The sequence below is a fragment of the Echinococcus granulosus genome (assembly GCF_000524195.1).
Source record: "Echinococcus granulosus chromosome Unknown EG_S00014, whole genome shotgun sequence".
NCBI classification, from domain to species: Eukaryota; Metazoa; Platyhelminthes; class Cestoda; order Cyclophyllidea; family Taeniidae; genus Echinococcus; species Echinococcus granulosus.
Genome location: NW_020170394.1, coordinates 121,719 through 144,278, shown reverse-complemented (window position 1 = coordinate 144,278; position 22,560 = coordinate 121,719). Strand labels below are relative to the sequence as shown.

General features: G+C 41.2%; 2 protein-coding genes across 2 annotated transcripts; both read left to right on the top strand. All coding sequences in view use genetic code 11, as the record gives it.

Moving 5' to 3' along the window:
• Window positions 1-1,151: 1,151 nt before the first annotated feature.
• On the top strand, window positions 1,152-11,178 carry EGR_02888 (hypothetical protein; the record flags this gene model as incomplete). Its single annotated transcript, XM_024492137.1, has 6 exons — window positions 1,152-1,225; window positions 1,378-1,496; window positions 5,347-5,502; window positions 5,688-5,763; window positions 6,075-6,183; window positions 10,975-11,178. The coding sequence occupies 6 exons, from the start codon at window positions 1,152-1,154 to the stop codon at window positions 11,176-11,178; spliced, it is 738 nt and encodes a 245-aa protein (XP_024353332.1).
• A 3,596-nt stretch (window positions 11,179-14,774) lies between these two features.
• Window positions 14,775-19,172, top strand: EGR_02887 (hypothetical protein; the record flags this gene model as incomplete). The annotated part of the gene is made up of 6 exons (XM_024492136.1): window positions 14,775-14,997; window positions 15,039-15,135; window positions 15,170-15,344; window positions 15,631-15,810; window positions 17,264-17,382; window positions 19,058-19,172. The coding sequence occupies 6 exons, from the start codon at window positions 14,775-14,777 to the stop codon at window positions 19,170-19,172; spliced, it is 909 nt and encodes a 302-aa protein (XP_024353331.1).
• Window positions 19,173-22,560: the final 3,388 nt, after the last annotated feature.

Here is a 22,560-nt window from a genome sequence, read left to right as displayed (position 1 = left end):
AGCGTCCTCAGTACGCATGGTTTGAAATCAATGCATGCAAAAGATCTCCCCACTCATAAATGAGTCGACGCTATGTGCGACCGCTGGAGAAGGTGCGTAAAATTTCTGTCGGTACTTCTTGATTTAGATTTTTATCATTTTCAACGTCCTGCCTTCCCTATTGCCAAGCTCTTGAGGCACTCAATCCCAGCAATGCATAAAACGCTTTCAATCAAGTATCATAAGCGGTATTTTGCTATCTGTAGGCATGTATTTTGTAATTTTGAAATTCGTGATTTAATAAGACTATCAACAATGTGATGGTAAATTATGCCGTCACACGTCTTCCATTTGGCATCCTCTCATGAAACAGACCAGTGAGAATAATTTTTACACTAAACATTCTGCAGCAGCTTTTACAGCCCCCTTGTTGTGGTCAACTCGCCATAATACAAATGTTCAAACGGGGAGGAAAATATGAAGTATTCTGCTATCTGTACCACTTGGTTCCAACTTACAGTGACAAATGGATCCATCTTGTGTTCGCTCCTCGCTCCAAGAGAGCTGCAACCGATCGGGGAGATGGTACGTGGATTAGCAAGGCATGAGGACTACACACAGCCTCATTGTACCCACACCGATTGACATCATCGCCTATTTCTCGTTGGTCAAATCCAGACTGAATAGACCCGAGCTCCAGTTGTGCCAATCAACGATAACTATTCGAAATGTATAGTTGTTCTTTGAAAAAATGGCTCCTTTCTTCATGATCCGAAAATGAAGACTAATGCCATTAATATCTCCATATTTAACTATCTCTAGAGTCCGGAATCATTCCAGTCAAGATGAAGGCAAATGCACTACATTGTAGAAGCTTTCGAAGAAATTCGACCCCTTTAGTACAGAATTTTAACAAATTTTTAGGTACAAACTTGATCATAATCACTTTTCTTCTCAAAATTGACTCCTACATAACTACAAAAACATTAATTTTGCTGACTGAACAATAGAAGCTGGAGTTTACTTATGAAACTGAATACTTTATCAACACAGCCAGTTTCTCCCGATAACAAACGCTTACCCAAATAACATATGCACTGAGTTGCTTTGACATGCCGCACTTACAACTGACACTTGAATTAACGCACGCGCAAGGCAACGTAAATCTCACAATGTTAATTCGGGTGCGACATATCGGTGATACCAAGGTGCCCCGACGACGACCCCTTCACGCCTCTGATGACACGTAGGTATTCGGTCTCGTGGACGAGCAAGTAATGCATTTTATTTTCCGTTCGACCTTTTGTCAACCAACCAGCCTAGTCACCTCTTCACGTGTGTATGTGTGTTACTTCTCTGACCGCAACGGCCCTCGAACACAAACGCCTCCTAACCCAGTGCTCGCCCTGTCACCACTGCAGTGGTGGTGGAGGCGGTGACGGCGAATCACCAGTCAATTCAGCATGCTAATGCGCAACGGTGCCTGAGGATACCCCTGTCATCTGTCCATGTGCTGAGTGATTGAATGGCTTATACTCAAACCCTAAATTAGTATACCTATGCATTGTTTAATATGGTTTTAATCACTTAGTTTCATCCTTTTCATCCACTTTTGCGTAATATGCCCCTTACATTAAAATCTAGCTTAAATGGATACAGAGGGAGCCGAAAGAAAGCAGCTTGCGTGCAATGCAAAAACCTCGATTTAAACACCGGCTACGAACTCTGAATGGCTTCTAGTAAGTCAATGCACTTTCCAGTAAATTCATGGGTTTTTAAAGCCAAATCAGCGCTATAACATGATCGTGATAGCAAAGATGCACGCTCGCTGGGAGGAGTCTGAAAATTGCAAGTTGTTTTTGGCATCCAATAGTCTACACCGGAATGGAGTCACCTAAATCCCCTCTGCAAGCGAAATAAAGTCGCTGACACCCAACGCAATGTTAAATTCACCGGCACAAATAGCACCAGCTTTTTTAAATCAGTTGTTGTTAAAGTTTTTGAATTAATGTGCACTTTATTTACTTAATTACTGAAGACTTTTCTTTGGAGGTTGTATTTTAGCACTTTGCCTACCTCCTAATTGTTTAATAAGAAGGTTTTACTCAGGAGGCATTATAAGGATAAGAGCACAGATTTACAAAATTTGTGAACCTCGTTCCAGAGTTGAGGGACAATTATACTGTACCGACTGTTCCTGATATTAAGCTACTACCAAATATCCCAAATTTTAACATGTATTAGTGAGTTGTTGCTGAAAACAGCTTTGACATATGCATATACAAGTGCCCCTTTCCCACATCCCTATCGTTAGTAAAATGTGCCCAAGCCTTGCGGAGTTTTCGTGGGTGTTGGGAAAAGGTTACGACCTGCAATCACAAGCATGCAGATTGTCCTTGCACAATTAGTAAATCACTAAGAGAATGATCTTCAACGATTGTATTACGATAATAGTACTGTATAGAAGCAACCCATCACCTCTTGAAAGCACGAGGTTTCCATCACAATCTTAAATTCTTCATCCCATTGTATAGCAGTTTGCCTGTTTGTGTAGATAAGTGCCCGAATTGTATTTCACCTGCTTCATGGCCAGCGAAAATAATTGTTACACAACTTCCAGTTGTTTTAAATAAGGCATGAAGTACAAAACGACGCAAAGCGTAAGGCTTTCACAGCTTGGTATATGAACTTATCTTGTACCCTGCATGGTGAACAGCAGAACAGAGTCATTAAATAAACACACAACTTTCAAAAGTATCAATAAACAATGCACTCTATCACTTCTTAGGGTTTGCAATTAGCGCAGACGCAAAATGTAGCAAATAGTGATGGCTAAGCCTCAATCAACACCATGAGCTCGATAGTTTTGGTGTCGAAATCTTTTTGTTCCCACAAGACGCTGAGATGTTACCCACTGCATTTTGCTTGCGACCAGGGCGAGTGGAGTGTATGACCGAGGCAAATGCCCAAGCCGCACAACTGCACTTCACCTGCACTCACCGACTAAGCTGCTCTGATAAATTAATGTTTGTCTGGTCTCAAAAGGCACACTGAATATTGGCTTTGCAGAAAAAAACTCCCCAAACCATGCTGAAATTAGCTTGACTGAAAGACGTTTACTCTATACTGAATTATCATAAGCACTGCCGCGCTGGACCGCCAAATAAAATGGAACACACGTGATGCCTTAGCTAAGCGATTTAAACGTAAGCAGACAACTCTCCAATGTATTCGATCTCAGACGCGGAAACTACCAAATCTACTCGGCTGAAGCCTCGTATAAACTAGACTACTTCCAAGACCCCTAAACGATGTACAATGAAGTGGTGTGACTTTATTTAAATTTAAGAATCTTTTGATAAATTTGGCAAGTTATTAACATTTGCGTATTTGCACTTTGCAGGGTGTCTTTAGGTTATCCCAATTCCCACGACTAAGACGCAATGACGCCGATCACCCCGCCGTTTTAACTTCTGCTGATGATATTAAACATCTATTTGTTTGAAGAAGCGAATAACCCTGAGGATATGATACTGATACAAATAAACAAATATTGTGTACGTGATATCAATCAATTTAGGGTTTATTAAGGAGGTCTGTGCACACTCGCGGTCTGCTAAATTCATCAGTTCATGATATCAACAAAGAATTGGTGCTTTCTATAACGAGGTTTTATGTATTTAGTCAGTAGACCTACTGGTGAAGCATGTAAAAATGTCATGTTCAGAGTTGTGCTTATTAAAAAATATCAGTTAGTGATTATAACCACTCGTTTCCAACTTGTTTAGCATATTCCTACCCTAGATCGTAGTTGTGTTTTATTACGAAAGCTGACTCCCGTTGGCCAATATGCTTGGGTGGAAGTGCTACGATTAGACCTGCTTTAGCTTACGACAAAATAAGGCTACTGCCTTTGTATAAGTAAGTATTGAGACATTTCCTCCATTAAATAGAGATACGTAATCATAATCTTCTGCGAGCCATTTTGAAGGCAGAAAATGCCCTAATTCAGGTGTAAATTCTACTTAATATCTACCTTGTCTGCACCATCTTAGAAAGCGCTTTATTATGAAGAATGTGTCATGTAGTTTAGTTCGTCGGAGTACATTTCCTCAAAATGTAAAGATTTTTTAGTTCATCTAGTTAATGCATACCTAGTCCAAATTACCCATTTTTTAATCTTGTTGATATTTCCAACAGCTTATCTGTTCATAAAGGGATGAAAAAGTTGGGTTTTTACGTATTCATTTAAAATGCGAATTCTAAACTGGTTTTGCGGCTGCTTAAGAGCACCACTACTGCCGTGCTCAATGTCATTTGTGAGTCGGGTACATGGAATACAACTTCCCATGCTCTGAAGTAGCGAGAGTACCGTCTGACAGTGCGGACAGCTCGCACGAGAACGCCCACTTGCAGGCACACAGGCAAAGGCAGCCGCCGCAATGGTTTTTTCTTTGAATTTTACAAGTGTCATTAAATAGCAAAGGTGAACCAAGTTGCGAACAATGAGCACATCTAGTTGATTGTTTTACTTTTCATACCTGTAAGACCAAAACCCGTGTAGAAGTCTAAGGAATTTTGATTAAAAGAGATAAAACTTGATTACTTTGATTTGGACCCTTGGCGTTTTTCAGCAGCCCAGCATTCATAAACCCTGAATTTATTTTTGGAAACATATACTAAAACTGGGCATTCGACTGTCTTTGACAAGCGATATGCATTTCGGGTTGAAATTTACTAGCAATGGTTCCTAGTCACTTGTAGAAGGGTTTCTTGACCTGGAGGCTACATCATTTCGGCTCCGCTGCTCTTCAGAATTTGTCAATTCACCAACAGGTTTCAGTGCCCCTCAGCATGACTGATAACACCGCGCCATACAATGGCAGGGGAAGGGTGAGGACTGACAAATGAAGAGAAGGCACATTTTAATGGCAAAAAGGGGTGCTTCAAGCATATCTGCAAAAGTTGCAGTTAAATGTCATCAGCGAAATAAATAAGCTCAGTACTTGCAAGTCTTCTGAATACAAAGGAAACCGGTCTCGATGCCCTATCAAGTACACGCATGATTTATATAACCCATGCTCAAAATAGCACTTAACCACGCCAAGCACGAAATTTGGTTTTGATTTAAACAAAGGCGTGCCAGCTGGCATATAATTGTTAAAGGGTGCACAGTACGAGTGCGGTAGGCATCGTTGATAAGGCATTCATTGAAATTGTCTTCAACCTTGAAACTTCATCCACATTGAGGCGGAGGGCATCAGCTAGAGCAACCACCTCTTACTTAAGTAGATACGTAGTTAATTGACAGTAGTGGAAATTATTCACTCATTCGCTGAATTCATGCAGTGACTACGTACGCTTCAGGTCTTGCTCCTTTACCGCGCGCCATTGGCTGGCCACTAGGACGAACATCCAGCGTAATCATACCAATCAAACTTCCAAGAGGGGGAGGCAGGGGCGAGCGAGACAAAGGTCTGCGCAGCAATCGTCACCACGGTCCTCTCCTCACCTGGCTGACACGTCAGTTTATGGCACACGCTTATGCGCAAGTAATTAGTGCGGTAGTGTACACGCCTCCTCGAAGGATGTCGTGCGTATTAATTTGCTTTGCGCAAGAATCAGATAAGTATCACTTCACCTGCCCCGCTTTACCTCCCTGCGCTGTGCACAAGTTCGATGGGATGGTGTCTCTCTCCCTTCCATAGCTCACCGTCACTCGTGCCGAAGCGCAGCTGCCATCACCTCTCAGAGCCATACCTCCCTACGCATCCCCTTTCCTCTGTGAGTCCCACACTTTCTCAAGTGAACAAAGTTTGGGCAACACATTAAGGCCAAAGGCAGCGCTCGGGCCCCAGATCTGGCCACGTGCTTGTCAGTGTACCGAATAATCTTACCCATCCATGAAATTGCCCAGCACCCATAAAAGCTTTTGGAGAAACATAGTGATTTACCCCACAACTTTTGAAGAGATTTCCAACATGCCTTATTTTTGCCTGCCTTTTGTGGCACAAGCAAAAGCAAAATGCTACTGGATAATGCTCTGTCAAAGCTGTAAAATTCATTTTTCCAGAGCGTTTTTTTTATTACTGCAGGTGCTCAGGTATGCCTCAGTGGGATTTCCTAGCAGAAGATCTATTTGACCGTCTAGAGCCGCATCCACCAACACAGACCACCCGTCAGCCAGCTAACGTTACATTGGTGGTGCGTGGGTATTTTCAAATGTCTTGGCGCCTCCCCAAGGCTGCCCACCACAATTGTTTTAATGAATGAATCAGCTCTCCATGTAGTGTTATACAGTCATCAGGTCCTGCCCGTATACCTGACCTTACTCCCCGATAGACCTCAAGTTCAGGATATGCGTTGTGAAATTGGCGCCTTGATTTTGTACCATTACCTGTGACACGATGCTTAGACGGTGGAGCACTTTGTAAAAGACCTTTCCTTTCACCACCACAAACACTTTCCGTGTCTGTAAATCATTGGGCATATCCTTTTGACCAAATGTACTTTACTAAGCTAATATACTCAAAAGGTCTCTTGCTTTTTGTTCCGTTTTTGCAATTTAAACACAGGAACTTAATATTCTTGAAAGAATACTAAATGGGTGATTTTTCACCATTACAGATTTTCTTAATTGAAGAAAGCAAACTCCACTTTTGGCAACTTCACATACTTGTTTTGGCCATTGAAATTATGCCCATTTTCAACAAGTCGCTTTGATTATGTGCAGTAGAAATTGGAATCCTTACATCACTTTAGGCTAAGGAAATCTAACTGTTGGTTGTATGTGGGCGACTTTGGACGGCGATTAACGACTCCGTTCCAAAACAAGCGTAGGAGATGAAATTAGGCGAAGCTGACCCCAAACATCACCTCATTTTGCGTTGAAGGGCGTCATCGCGACGCTCCTTTCAGACGCGCCCACTTTTAAACTGTCAGGTGTCATGTGGGTGTGCCAACCAGCAACACCAAGTTCAAACGCGTACTGGGTGGAGTGCTGAAGATGGACCAAGAGGTAATCTACTTGAGGCCCATTCCCTCCCTATTGTTACTATGCCTAAGTGGCTCGTTAAGGAACTGTGATGGGTATTGCCCAGCTTCATGAAGGAATACGTGGGCACAATGCAACAATGGCCTCTGCATCGAATTTCCTCGTAATTACTTTTGTTCAGTTATCTATCACGTGCATAAAGGGCGGATAGTTTAGAGCTTGCAGGTTCAATCAAAAATTAGGTATTTTTTTGTTATACCCATTCTTTGGACTAAATCTTGCAAGACTAAATTTACTGGGTTTTTTTGCTTGCCTCGAGAAATGTTGTAAAAGTTGCCTTTGATACCTTCTTGGAAAAAAACTTATTTAAAAATACATACAAATGCGAAGTTAGAGGAATCAATGTTCTCGGCGTCTTGCTGTCCAGACTGCAGAACACGCATCCGACACCCATCCACGTGCCCGAGGATGGTTGCTTACTTATTTTTTGAATGTCTTTGATTGATAATTGAATAAAGTTGTACAAACTGAAAGGATCTTTTCTATCACACTTTTGCTAGATTGTATGCATTTGTGAACTCCTAAATAGCCTCTCGTGTAAAGTCACTTTGGTCTGCTGAGGCCCATCAAGATGCCAATTGATGGTGAATGCGCGGTTAAAAGCGCTCTTCAATCGGCGCTTCACAGCTCAAGATCATGTGACACCGAAACACTCTCTCAATTTCATCATTAATGGCTACCGAAGGTGTCAACTAAACCTCAAATGCTAACTTGGGCCCTGTTTATACCACAATCTCGTTTGAAGCAAAATAAGCTTTTTACAAAAGTGTAAGCGGTGTTGCTTGATAAAAGTCCTAGGTGCCTCTCGAAGGCGTTCTACACATTTCCATACTCAATCATTGAATTCTCATCCCTCACCTAATACTACTGCTTTTATTGCCCCCAGACAAGAGTCAACGGCGATGAACAAAACCATTCGATACACAATTGCGAATCAGGCTTTAAAAGAACATATTACAGCACATTCTGGTGTCCGAAAGGATTTTATTCTCATCTAGCGGAAGTCGGTTTTGTCAAGTTTGTCTTGTCGTAGACTTAAATCGAAATTTCCACATATTTACAGTCAAGCACATTAATCAACAAACATGAACCTTCCTCCTCGCTTTCCATCAGGTTACAAAAGTGTGGAACTCAAATATACTTTAGCGGGAAAACTCATTTAAAAGAAAAAAATGAATTTCTTTTAGGAAACGCTCCGCGATTTGATAAACAACTTACGTCAGCCCAAGTCAGGAGATTATTTATTTGAATTTCCTATTGATGTGATGCTTCCGACTAAAGTCAGACTGGACAGTGCTGTTAGAAATGCTGTTACAGCGTTTGAATTAATTTGACGCGTTGTCAATCCAATCTAGCCTGTGGGATTTGATGGTTCATTCAGGTGTTTAGTGGCGTTCTGGTGGAGGCACTTGTGCCACTGGCTCCCTGGTCCCTTTGAGAGGGTGAATAGACAAAGTAGGCAAAAGCCTCGCACAAATTTAGGCATGCTTTTCAGCCGACTGAATAGATGATTCTCTACATTTCCACAAAGATGGTACATTTTTTAATTATGTAAAAGACGACAAATTGATAAAAATCCCATTATGTTTCTGTAGTCATTCATAACTAATCTTATAGTGTTTCTGCTTATGGATAAACCCAAATTACATATTTCGGAAACGACAATATCAGGATTCCAATTCTGATTACCCAGCTTTGGCTGATTCCTTATTGACAAAATAATGGAAAGTTTTCAGGCAGAGACAATAGTAGCTAGACTTCATGAGGTGGCATTCGCCTCAATTCAGGGAATTTTAATGTAGTGCGACGCAATCCAGCATGTTCAAGTACAATCCGGCGTGGGTAAGATGTATCGTGTCGCTTATTGTTATGTTTAGCGGAAAATAGCCCATCTAGCTGACCATTAATGCAAGTTGTCGGAGCGATCTCTTAGAGCTAATAAGCACAGCCTTACACATTCCTAATATTTGTACAAATCAGACGTCAAGTGGGCTGCCTCGAAAAGGTGACACAAGACGGGAAATTTGCCTGCTCCCCTTCCTTACTGTACCTTTTTGCATCACAAAGTTCCTTTAACTGACCGGAATATTCTCTACGAATGTTATTTGAGCATCTTGTTGAAAAACTCATATAAGCCGATTCGAGTGGTGGTAAGGTAGTCAGTGAAGTTCCCAATGCTGTGTGACTGACCCATGATTTTCCGAGTTAACAGATGAAAACCGCCACATTGGCAAAATGATTTCCTCTGAACAAGCTGAAAGCAGTTGCCAAAGAGGAAGCATTTATTTTTAAAGTATATTACCATGGGAGGGGATTGTTTTGGGTCAAGCAAAACCTACTTAGACAAAGGTAGTCATTTCCTCTACTTGGTTTGAGGATTCCCAATTACCTTTCCTCCATCTCAGTACTAACTCGAATGTGCGCTTGAAGCTAAGTGGAGGACTTTCCTGCTAAACTTTCCCCTGGTGAACGAATAAACGCAAAAATTAAAAGTGCCTTTTCACCTTTTAAGTACCACTTTGAACAGGATGCCTCTATGTTTAGACGGTAATGGGATGTTGAGTACGTGTTTATTTGGGAGGGCCTCAATCTCTCCTGTGTATTCACGTGTGCAAAGGCATCTGCCAATTCCAAACGATGGTTTGATAGGAATCAGAAGAAGCTTTGAGTTTTTATTGTAGTCATAACTGGTCTTAAAAGTACGCTGTAGTAGGTTAGAGAATGCGGCAAGCAGGTTTCAACATGGCTTTGCGTGCTGCAGTGTACTGCTCCACCACACGTAAACGGAGACAGATGAAACAGGAAACCAAATAAGTTTGCTCAGATGTCGCTGTCCGCTAAGCCTTGAGGCTTAGCTGTTTCAGATTCTGGGCTCCGCCATTCAAACAAATATTCTTCCCATCAGAATGCTCATTATATTCATGCTTAAAGTTATATACATAATACTTAGAAGTAAAATGTTGACATAACTAAAATCTAGAAAGTCGTGACCATTTCCGCGACAGATATTTGAAACCCTGTAGTTCCATTCAAATTTCTGCCTAATGGTCATCATTATGATGCTGTGACTTGTCCGTTGTGCCCGACTGTCTTCTGTGCTACACGCGATTCGCTTGCGAAAGACTCATTCGCTACACTTTCATGCTATTAGACTTCATGAAGATTCCGGCTTAGGGTTATCATTGTTTATTTGATTTTAGTATCTGTTAAGAAAATCGGAAGTCTATTCGGATTTTCCGGACTGCAGTGTTCCTGATGAAGACCCCTTACACATTCTCGACTTACATGGCTCATTCATCAATGTAATTGTTTGTTTTAACTGGATTTATACCAAACTGTATTAGTTTGTCTCATCTCTATGGCTAAAAAGGCACATGTCGCATGTACAAATGTGAGATTGGGGCTTCACGTTTTTAGGACCGAACATGCACACCACCGATGTGCTTACTTATGTGGCATTCTGAGTAGGATACAAGTACGTGAGCACAAGGGATATACAGAGAACAGACTAAAAAACGACAATTCCTCAGGATGGATATGTCGTCGATCAGCCAATTAGAAATGGGGGTAGGAGTATTTTCTCACATCTGTTAGGAAAATATTTTCAGGTAACCACGCGAAATTCAGTTTTTAGATCATACGCATATCAAGGGAATATGGAATGAATTTTTAATTGGATTAGTGGGAAAGTTTACATTAATACTTCTTAAAACATTAGCTTGTTAATACGGATTCGTTTGAAAGCATAGAAAATGATGAACCATAAAAAATACGTCTTTACAAAAATAAGGACTGCAGGCTTGAGTGGGCGGGCGACAGAGCCTATGCCTTCACCATGCCTTCTATTAGTAACTCACTGTTTAACATAATGCACCAACAATTGGTGTGTACTTACAGTGGTTGCGATGGGTAAGGCGGAGTACCGAAGCTGCTCCGCATAGGCAAGCAGCGAAAATTTCAAAAAGGCGATTTGTGTTGACCTCGCTAGCCAATACGAGGCCGCCAGCTGGACCGATCGATATTTGCGCCCCGAATCAGCGTTAACTCAGCCTGACGCGGCCGCGTTCAATTGTGCCCCAACCAGGCCGCCTGAAGGCAAGTCGACTTACGCTCTCTTTCCCTTTCACCCACCTAACCAGGCATAAAACTGACCTCGCATCTAGAGTATACTTCACCAGTTTCAGCATTTTGAGCATTCAAATATTTTTTGGCTAATGCCAAGGCAGATTAATCGGGAATTTTTCAATTCGGTCATTCTCACACTGCTGGAAGGCACATCGCATCATGTCTTCTTGCATCAACCCCTAGTTGGTATTTTTTTTTTGTTTAAACATCGATATGCGTTCTATTTTTGCTCATAATGTGGGCTATGGTTTCGTGTGCTTTCTTTACCACATAGCTCATCCGAATAACTATTTTTTAAAATAATAAACTGCCGAAAGCATAGGTTTTATCTTCGTCATTCCAGAATAGCTTCCCCTAAACTCTGCCTTGCTTACCCTCGTTTAATTGTTACCTAAGCTGTTTCTATTTTCTTATTTACTTATCGTGAGTTCTATTCACATATAATGCTATTATTATTATAATTTTATAAATTTGCTTAAATGTATGGCGGGACAGTTGTCTAAAGTCCAGTGCTGTGTTCTAACTGTGGTAACCTTTTTTAATTATTTTGAGCGTGAGGCACAATGTTTCATCTGCCTCTTCTTGCGTATAGTCTGAAATTCCTAACTAACTTATTCAAGGATTCTTTAGCACCAAGGTAACTAACGTGGCAACTTCGTGTTAACCAAAGGCGCTTGACTTTTCAATGGTATTTGGCCAAAATGCAATCGGTGCTAAGTGTGTCCTCTCCACAAAAGATTACCTACCAAGGCCTTGAAACAATGCGACACAGAATCCCTGCGCTAAACATGAGCTTTGACTACTGGAGATTGCTTTTCACCCATTCAAAAACACTGATGATGGGATGCACTTTCCTAAAGCGAAAAATAATGTGTGCCACTTAAGCTCTTAAATTATTTTCATTCCCAAATCTGGCAATATTCACATGCGGCTAACGAAGCAATAAACTTTCCACTAACTGTTTTGTTTTCGCAACTAGTTACAGACAGCAAGTATTCATATATCGACTCAGACCCACTCAACCTTCATATTCGCTACTGATGCGAATAGGTTGTGCCATTAATAGGTGTACAATAGGCCAACACATGACAAAAACACTAGATTTTGTTTAAGGTCTCAAAAATCGAGGGAACTCACAGAGTCTTGCCCTCTTACTAGCACCAGCAGTACGATGGATTCGATTGCCGAAGAAGGAAGACGCTGTGCTGCTAAATTTTGGCTTACTTGTCTACTTCTAGACCCTATTCACTGACTGCCTGATACGTGAAACCTTTTCGTTTTCCCCCTCTTAAGTAAGGTACGTAGTAGACTAATTCCAGTTTGCTCACATTTTACACTCACAACCAAGTCTATCCTTCTAATCTCTCCCTTTCCGAGGGGAGTAACCGATAATGGTTAACTCGAAAATGACCCGAGATCAGGGCAACGAGTTACAGAGCGCTTCAAAGCGTAACTTAAACAAGTCGGCCAAGTTCCATTCCACTTTATGATAAATGATTTTCCCCGCTAGCTTACTCAATAATTTTTAACGCAGATGCTGTTTGACACATTTTTCATTGAATGCAAAAGTAGCTTGTCTAACAAAAATCTGTCACGTTCCCCCGAATACCATTCGAATAAAGTGCTAGGTAAAGCTTCAATTCCGTTATCACCCTATTGAAAACGAAGTGTAGTTGACTTGCTTATTTGTGCATAAATAAATCATTACATGAGATAGAACACATTATTTAAATTGCCGAGTTCAGTGGGTAGTCACCATAAGCTATTATGTGTGCCTTGATCATCAAGACACTCATTAAAGCAAGGGATAAGGGTAGTTTTGCCAGAAACAAATACTGCTGGCGAAAGAAAGGTTAGACCTGTCATAATTTTGAGGGTTCAGTGTCCTTACTTCTTCAATGACTGCAGCATTGGCGACCTAGTTGCTCGGGTTTTAATGAAAGCAGGTAAAAGATGCACCTAGGGGATGCGGAATATTGATGCCAGAAACTCATGTCTATTTGATGAGCCATTATCTTATAATTGACCATGGTTTATTATTTCCAGACAAATCCCGTAAACGTGGCCAATGTGAATAAATTCTCCAAAATAGTGTTATTTAATTCTAAGATTAACCGTTTTGTCGCGTAATTGTAATAATGATTTTTAGGGCGGTGTAAAATTGTGGCAACGTGAACCCTTGGATCGCCGATGTCTTAGTTGAACGTTACTTCGCTTTTCTTTGACCGATAAACCTCTTTACTTTGATACTTAGTCTTCGCTAGCATATGTAATTGCTGATTATACCTTATTTTGCTTTATCGTACATTCAGTCATTGGTATTCATCACCCTTCCAAATATTGTTAATGACTTGATAGAAGGAAGCACAAATTTCTCACCTCAGGTTTGTTCAAATTTAAAAAGGAATGGTCACTGATGCGATGTTATAACTAAAACGCCACATCTGTTTGCGAAATTCCTATTGGTTAATCATACACCATCCCTGTCATTTGAATACTTTTCACGTTCAAATAGAGTAAATGCCCTTCCTGAAGTCATTATTAACTTTTGATTCGGGCTGAATTTGTCAGAGCAAGGGCTAGGCTCTGCTTAAGGTGTCTATCAATGACACAGTCACTCATAGTATCTAAAGGCCTTGCCGCGCGCCGCTGACAATCGCGTCCCGATGTCAACAGAGCTCAGTCTTCATTTCACCGTGTCTGTGTGAAGCACGCATGCCTGCGTGGCACCTCGTGTGTGCGTGGGTGAACCCACCGGCTGCCATTGATCCTCGATCAATGTCACACCAAGATGTTTTTTGTCTGATGTCATTTGCATGTTTCTTCTCCGAAACCGACGATTCAGTAGTGGAGGAAAATACATGATATTTGCAAGTGCTGGTTTATCTACCGGATTCGTAGGGGAATAATGCTCTGTTGGCGTAAGCGGAAGCTTAAGGCACCCATGCATCATAATTGAGGCGTTCTTAGGTTTTAAAATCCGTGATTGGTTAGTGTTGTATAAAAATAAATCACAACGTATTGAAGTGAATTAAAACGTAATTTGTTGCTATCATTAAACAAAAATATCGCATTCTATAAAGTACGCTGGATTTACTTTATGATCATGGATTTTTTTAAATCCTAGCAAACAGTCTTCTAGTGGCAGCTTCATTCTTAAAACCGGATTTGTAGTTCATCTATTTTCAGAAAATTGCTTTTGGCAAACCACTTTTTAATTTCAAGTGCTTAAAGATGCACAAGAAATGTTATTTAAATCCTTCAGTCCATAGCAGTACAACAGCACTATGCAAGCGATTTAATTTGTCTCATCTCCTTTAGAATATGTGCCGTCATGAAGTGTTTTGTGGATTGCAAAATCAACGGCGTATGCCTTCAGGCCGTAATCCCAGCAGTTGGGCGGATAAGAAATTGGTGTTAAGTGTACCGAAAGTAACCTAAGTGTTTAAGGGAGAAACACTTGAGAGCTATGACATTAAATGGTGGCCCGTCATGGCCACAATGGGCGTGATGTCTTATAGGCATATCTATTAGGGGTGATGGGGCCGGTGAATGAGGTGGCAGCGCACCGAGTGACACTTACTTGGGTCGAAAGGCAAATCGTGTGCTAACACTCATGACACAGTTAAAGGCACAACAGACAACTCAAAAAGCACAAAAAATTTGGCCTGCTTTATATCAGTCATTTATCACACTTTCAAGTACCACTGAGAAGAGCTCCAAAATCTCGAACACCGATGAAATGAAAAAGGTGAATGGTAAAAGCAATGCAGAAAGATTACAAGAGCGTCCTTCTATAGAGGTTCCAATCTATCGCCTGAGGGTTGCTGAAATCACAAGTAAGAGTTGTGAGGTGTTATAACCCCTATTATTCATGAAGAAAATTGGCCCTGGTACTTCTACCTAAAACAAAAATTTTTGGACCGTACCTTGAGAAATATTAATCTAAAAACAATCCAGTTACCTGTTATATTTTTGTTTAATCGACTTCATGCATATGTCTTCTTGAAGTAAAATTGTCACGATAATGGTAAAAATTGTGATATTTCAAAAAGATAATACTTGTGGCAATAAGTCGCCTAGTTTCTTGTATCAGTTGGAAAAGTTAATGGCATTTGTTTGTTGGAGAAAGTTGTTTTTTCCACACCTCTGCCTCTCTTGTCCCCCTCAATTTTTTCCCCTTCTGGTAAGTCGAAAGGAAGCAGGAGGCGATCTCGCGCAGTGAAAAATAACATTTCCGTGTCCGCATACGTCCGCACCGACACGCACATGCACGAACGCACAGGCGCTTGTAGGGACCTGGACCAGCAGATAGGCAAAAGACTCACCAGCCCTTTTTGCACTTCGTTTGTCCTGTGGTCCGTGTTCACTGAGCTTCATACTTTTTTTGTCCAGCCTTCACGCTGGGAGTACATTAAATGCACAAAAGCATTAAATTGGAACAACTGCAGCTGATTTATTTATTTACCTAGTTATTTATTTACCATCTACGTATTCATATCCCTTGCAGTGATGCAAATACATCCATAGAACACTTTGATAGATCAAATCAGGATTCTTCAAATCGAAAACCTTTTCAGCATTCCACCATTTATGCATTTGATTACTTGCCTCTATGCTTTCGCGAGTATCTGCTTGATATCACACGAAAAGTAAGACAAGTGTCACAATCCGATGCACCCACCCATCATGGATGTGTCAGCACGCACGTGCCGAGCTGTTGCGATCTGGTGTTTTTGATCCTAGTTCATGAATAAAAGTGTGGAATTCATATATCTCATATGGTCCCGATATGGGTTGTACTAGCATTGAACATGCTACAGTCGCTTGAAATGTTTAACCATCTTTAGGTGACATACTAGGTTGGTCATTAGAGTTTGCCTTATTTCTGTGAACTAAGGGCTTTAACACGAAATGCAAACAGAGTAAGAGCTTTACCATTCCGGATACAAGTTTATGAAAAATAATTTTGTCATTGTATTTTGCTGTCGAACTGTCAAGGCATCGTTAAAAGCAATTTCTATCAGTTTGATGAAAAGAACGTACGTCCAAGATACATGTCATGTCATAATCACAAGACTTTTGCGCACAAATTTATTCGTAGCTTCTCCTGGAATCTTAAAATGTATACGCGATGGCGCAACTTACCTTTTCTAGTACTTTCCTTATTTGATTAATTCTCGCGTCTAGGTTACAATGGGTCTTTGCCCTCTACCCTTTCCGCTCGCTTTGGTCTGCCTTTTTTATTGCCAGTCTGCCTTCATTTCTCCCACCGAACGCCTCAGCGGCGCTCGCGTTGTATGTGAATGAATGAAGGTGTGTAATAGGGCTGACAAAGAAAACAACCCTCTGAAGTAATGAGTCATTACCACATTTGTGTGTGCGTGCGTGTGCGTGTATCGCCCAGTTTAGTTTACCAGCCAAGTCATTTACTGCCGTGACAGGGGCATAATCTGGTTCCCATTATCCCCAAGTTGTTCCACGCGTGTGAATTAGCATTTATGCAAAATAATAAGTCACTTCTCTCCATACTAACTTGTTGAGATTTGCTCCCCAAATTTCCGATAGATCCAAAACTCAATGCTTACACATGTACGAGTGTTTCATTTTACATGCAGTGGGATAGCTAATACATTAAGGCTTCTACTAATATTATTAAAAGACAAACGGCAACTTCATTCTTGGCATTTTGACGTGTGACTTTGCACTCTTACGCCTCTAGTTTGCAATACTAGGGACAGGGTTCATGCTAGTCCATCACACATTTCACAGCTCATTTTCTCCAATTTTCAGATATGCTAACATGTAAAATTTGTGTTTTCTGCAGGATATCAATATTTTAGTGAAACTAACTGACTGATCAGTAGGCATTTTTGAATTTAATATAGTCACTGCCACGAAAATCATGGGGGATCGCCTTGCAGGCCTGTCATGATCAACTCGGTCATTTATATTTCGAGTGACTGACCAAGAAACCCAAAACTTCCTCTGTAATCTAAGCATCTGAATGCCGTCAAATGTCTAAGACCTACAGACCTCTTAATTTTTAAAGTAAACTGCACTGTCCTTAAATGCTTTTGCAAATTTTATTATTCAAAATGGCAGTGTTTCATTGTATGCCTAGTTTTAGTAATAAATATGTTGCATGTGATTTTATTAAAAATTGAAATAGTTTTATGTGCTCGCGGCATGCCTAGACCTAAGTGCAAATGTCGTGACCATTGGTAAGGTAGTCTGTCTGGCTGATGGCTCGGCCACCTCAGTGCAGGACTTTAAGTTAACCAATTCACCATCTGAATGAGAATAAATGAGTTAAACTTATTCTAGATGTGAGTATTTTGCTTCACGATTTCCAAGCTAGTTTATCTTAACTACACATCCGTTTCTCATTCTGCTTATCTGATGTGTGGAATTGCTTAGAGAATCCACGGATCAAACTCATGGCATTTATTTTGTAGTAATTGGTGTGGGAATCTACCACCAATAGTTATGAAGTCGACAACTTTACAGATGAAAGTGAAGCAAGCCTACCTTGGCTACTGGAAGCAGCAGCAACTGAACTGACCCCGCCCGCGCCTATACGCACATGGGTGTTGCCGCGCGCGCCCTCGCAGGCACGTACGCACGCACGTAGCAGGGCTCGGGGGTGTTGATGTGGTTCACTATCGGCCTAAGTGAATAAATCCACGCGCGTAGCAGTGGTAGGGCTTGGCGTTCGCGCTAGTCTCAAGCCTATAACGCCCAGGCCTAGCCGTTTTATTGTAAATGCTCGAGTGAAAGCTGAAAAGGCATTTCTCGCTTACTGCTCCCTTAACATGCATCCTCCACGCTCACCCTTGCAATGAGTAGAGTTTGCAAAAGATAATTAGTGTCTGAATTTAAATTAGTTTGTACAAACAACTTTTACATGAAACGGGAGATTGTTAAATTCCCCATTTTTACCACATCTATAGATGATGTGTTTTTTCCACTCCATCAAAAAAATGGAGGGCTTTCTGGACTGCGTTCATTTTAACGATTGTCTTAAATGTCATTTTTAAATATTGTAATTGACGGCCTCCTTCCTAGTTCAGTACGTTTTCCGGCATCTGCTTGTGTTTACTCACTGGGAGGGTACAGAAATTGTTCGTGAAATAACCTATGCTATTTGTCGCGGCTTGGGTTTGAGGTGTGAGGAAAGAGTGAAAAAATAACAGCTGCCGTCCACGGTTGTTTACGCTGCTCATGACTGTACCCATACCTTCACACTGAATCCACCCGTCGGGGTCATTGTAGCCGAGACGTCGTGTGAATGTCCAAGCTGGTTCGTGCGAATGCGCACACCAGTCATGCACAGAGGAGCAAGCTCCATCAAATGTCAGATCTTCCGTAAGTGTCATGACCATGTCACTACCTCGCCTCAAATACAGATGAATCAATGGCCATACGTCTGATCTAATACCACGCGTACTTGCCCTTAATTTGCTTGAATCGGTAGTCATTCACTTGTGTTAGGTATTGTGAAAGATATACGAGGGACAAAGGTGCAATTTCCCCATCAAGCTGTCATTATAACGCTCATGAATTGGCCGAATTCATGAAACTTGAATACACTAGACAATCATGTGACTTGCCAAGGGTCAGACTCCTCTTCCTTTCATGTACTTTTTGTCAATTTGATCTTGATTGAATTTGATTCAGTTTTCAATTAACGGATTTTCCTACACCTAGACCATTATTTTCTTGCCTAAGGACTAAGTTCTCTCAACAATTCATGGGATCTTTGAGAAGCCAAAAAGACAACCATCTCACAGCGCATTAACTACAATGGTCTTGCGTTAAATGAAAAACTCGACAACTGTTGCTAGTAGTGACTCAGCTAGGATGTTCGGAGTTTGTGTTCCAACCGATATACATCAGTGTACCAAGTCGTTGCTCTATCAAATTTACCATTGTTAATAATGTTGAACACGTTTCATTAAAAGAAATTGTACAAATTCTCAAGGGAACACCTTTGGCATCTGCCTGCTTTTGACGCGTAGTTTTAAATTTGTGGACATCTTAATTTCGTGAGCACCACGGTTCCTACCCTTTGAAACACTGAGCCTTCAACTTGAAGCGAAGTGGCTCGGCGCTTACATATGATGTTTGTGTGGATAACTTGGTTTCCCATTCAACATAGCAAAGGAAAGGTCATATGGTCGCTTAATGAATGTGTAGTGTGCCGGAATGACCTCATCAAGTATAAAAATACTTGCTTAAAGGTCCGCCCAAGGCGACTGGTAATTTCACCAAAACTGTTTGCTTTTAAAATCCCGAAAACGAAATTTTTTAAGCAAACTAGACTTGCCCTTCGCACATTTGTCGCCTAGTGAACACATCGTGTTCTTAAGTGCCACAGATTTCTGAGCAGCTGCAAAACCGTTGTGATGTGGGATTCCCCATTCTGGTATTTACATTTTAATTTGTTGATGTGGCATTTAATGCACCAACTCTATTGACTCTGAAAAATGTGAGATGCTAAAGACGAAAGGGAATGGGAAATTCATCAACTGATCGTTTGAAAGGTTTCATTGTTTGATTTGGTTGACAAAATTTGATGACCCAATGGGTAGAGGCTGTTTTTCTCCCCCTCTGGTAGTAATCAAAATTATGACTGCATAAATGAGTAGAAAGCTCTGAATGGATCACTACTATGTCGTTCGCCAAACCATTTCACCTAAATCTGTGCATTCCTAACCTGTTTCCCAAGTCAAAGAGCTTCTGATCCTTCAAATCAATTCCGACTCACTCCTACTTAATTTCTCGCCTCAGTGAGAAGGAGTGGTCATTTGTTTTCTTATGGCATGCTTCCAACCGCATAGTGATCAGGATTCGCGCGCAGATGTCCTGCCAAAGGTGTCATTGCAATCAGTGTTATGCAAGCTAGCTTCAAATACGCATGCAGGCGAACACCGCACGCGTACTCGCACACCGACGCACCTGCGCGCATCACCGCATTGACTCACCAGTGCATCAGGCTTTTTCACACCGGCCCCGCCTAGTCCCGTCCTGGCCCGTCCCACAAGCATGCATGGCGCAAGAGACCGTCAAACTCGTGAATTTGCCGAGGGGTGAGGGCGAGAGCAACGCAGAGTGGTAGGCAGGGGGATGAAGTGCGACTAGAGTGCTAGTGGCGAACGCGGCAAGTGGGAATTGAGGCGAAGCAACGACAGTGGAAAAGAAAAAGTTGTGTACCACTCCGTTTGACTGCCTTAAATTTGTAGGGGGTCTAGATCACTGCTCGTTTTCTTTCGAATCTAAATGATGACGACTCTGAGAACAAGAAACCCTATTTAGTGACCTTTTACCATTTGTGGTGTAATGTGAGCCAAAGGTCACTAGACAACGCCAACCCTCTTTACTCTATTGTGATCATGTGACACAGCAACCTGGAAATCATTTCAGTCGAAGTTAGTGTCTCGAGGCGATTTTATTTGTGATTTCAAACAGACAGCCAAAATAATTGCTTATAAATAGTTATGCAAGTAGACTTTCGCTTCATGTAGAAAATGTTAATAAGGCTACTACGATATTCATTTAAAGAAATGGTGTGTAATTCTCAAATTGCAAACTTAGTAATATATGTATATATGGGTTCATTGCATTCGCGTGCTATGGTGCTATCTTCTCGAAGGCACCAGCTCTCCTGATTTCAGGTGTGCTTAAAAATCTTGATAGAATTAAACAATTATGATAAGAATTTGTCCCACAGATGGTTTATATTTGCTTCCTAGAATATGGCATGCTTGCATCGGACGGACATGCTGGAGGGCACCACTTAAAAGTGATGCATCTTCTGCTAGTTGATTTTATTTACTAAACTCGATGATTACGTTAGCATCACTCGTAGTTCTTGTCTTAAATACTCTGGCACTGTAGTCGTCATTACACTTGGGTAGTTTGGCACAGTCATGATATGAGCTGTTACTTGTCAGTTAAAAACATATCGAGCGCTAAGAGATTACCACATTTGGACTTTACCATGTCAACCTGTAGATTGTTGGCATTCCAATCTAGCGGCATCAAACTAACACCTCGGTAGTGCGGATTCGCTACCCAAAACTGGAGTCATAAGTTAATAAACAATAGTTTAACTCTGAAACAATTTGCCTTGTGTATTTTACTAATGCGGATTTTTGTATCAAAGAGGTAGTACAAAAGCAAAATAGGGAACACGAATTCTCAATCTTTGTGTTTTTTTTTTTTTCTGAATTTTATCAAACATTCCAACACTCCCTTCTTCAAGTATAGGGAGTGTGATCCACATTCAACAGAATCACCCTTTTAGCCATTTCCATAACCATAGCTATTAGTACATAACTAAAGTGCTTATAAATGACTGAAAGTTTTGCATCTTTTATCTCCTGGCGCAAAAAAATTGTGGCGTCACTTGCACTTATCCCTTTCTTTTGATGACTTTATTTCTTCCTACTTTAGTACGCAACATTTTAGTGAACTCTAATTTAAAAAAAAGTTAATGTAGGTGGATGTTGGTTACCTTAATTACGCTAAGACTTGATTTAAGGTAGTAGTGAAAGGCACATGTGGTTGAGACGCCACTTGAGTTTCTCTATTCAGCTTCATTTTCCGCAATTTTGAACCTTTTAAGCTAGTTCCACAATCCACTGAAGCTCCCCGTTAAGTCACAAATGTGCTCTGAGACACGACTTTCCTGATGCTCTATTATTGACACAACCTCACGACTCTATGTTGGTGTCTCCAGTCTATCTTCATGCTTTGGATGTGATTTGTTGGTGCAGGCCCTTCGTGCAACTGCAGCAGCTATCACCAGCTTATGTGGCACCAACTGCTATTTAATGCGTTACATCTGATAGCAACCTAACAAGATTCAATCACAGGAGCACAGCGCTTTTTGATACGCAACGAATTTGATTTCATCCAACTCACATTCAAATTTATCGGTTATCTTTGTTTCCCTTTTTGCTTTTCGCACATGACCATTACAATCTGTGCTTAAGTTAGTTTTTCACAAGTCTATTCCACCATATTGAAATACTGTAAGGTGAACCATTTCTGCATTCGGTAAGAGATCCACTTAATCTTTGGCGTTTCTGACTCTAAAGGAATGAGCGATCAGAAATGGTCCATTTTGCTTTAAGCGCGATTGATGCGTTCAAGTCTATGACAATCTGTGATGCTTATTTTACACAGGTGAAATCACAAACAGGGGTTTCTTATCGATACAAGCAGGCGTGTTGAGTCTTCTTCAGTACCAATACCTTGACAGCTGAAGGCATTTCAGTGCCAGCGCCTCTGATGTTTGTGCCAACAGACCTGCAGGAAGGCGGGTGCTTTAGTGCAACCGAGAGGCACGCCATCAACCCATCTTCTCCACCATTGTAATACCTTGGCGAGCACGC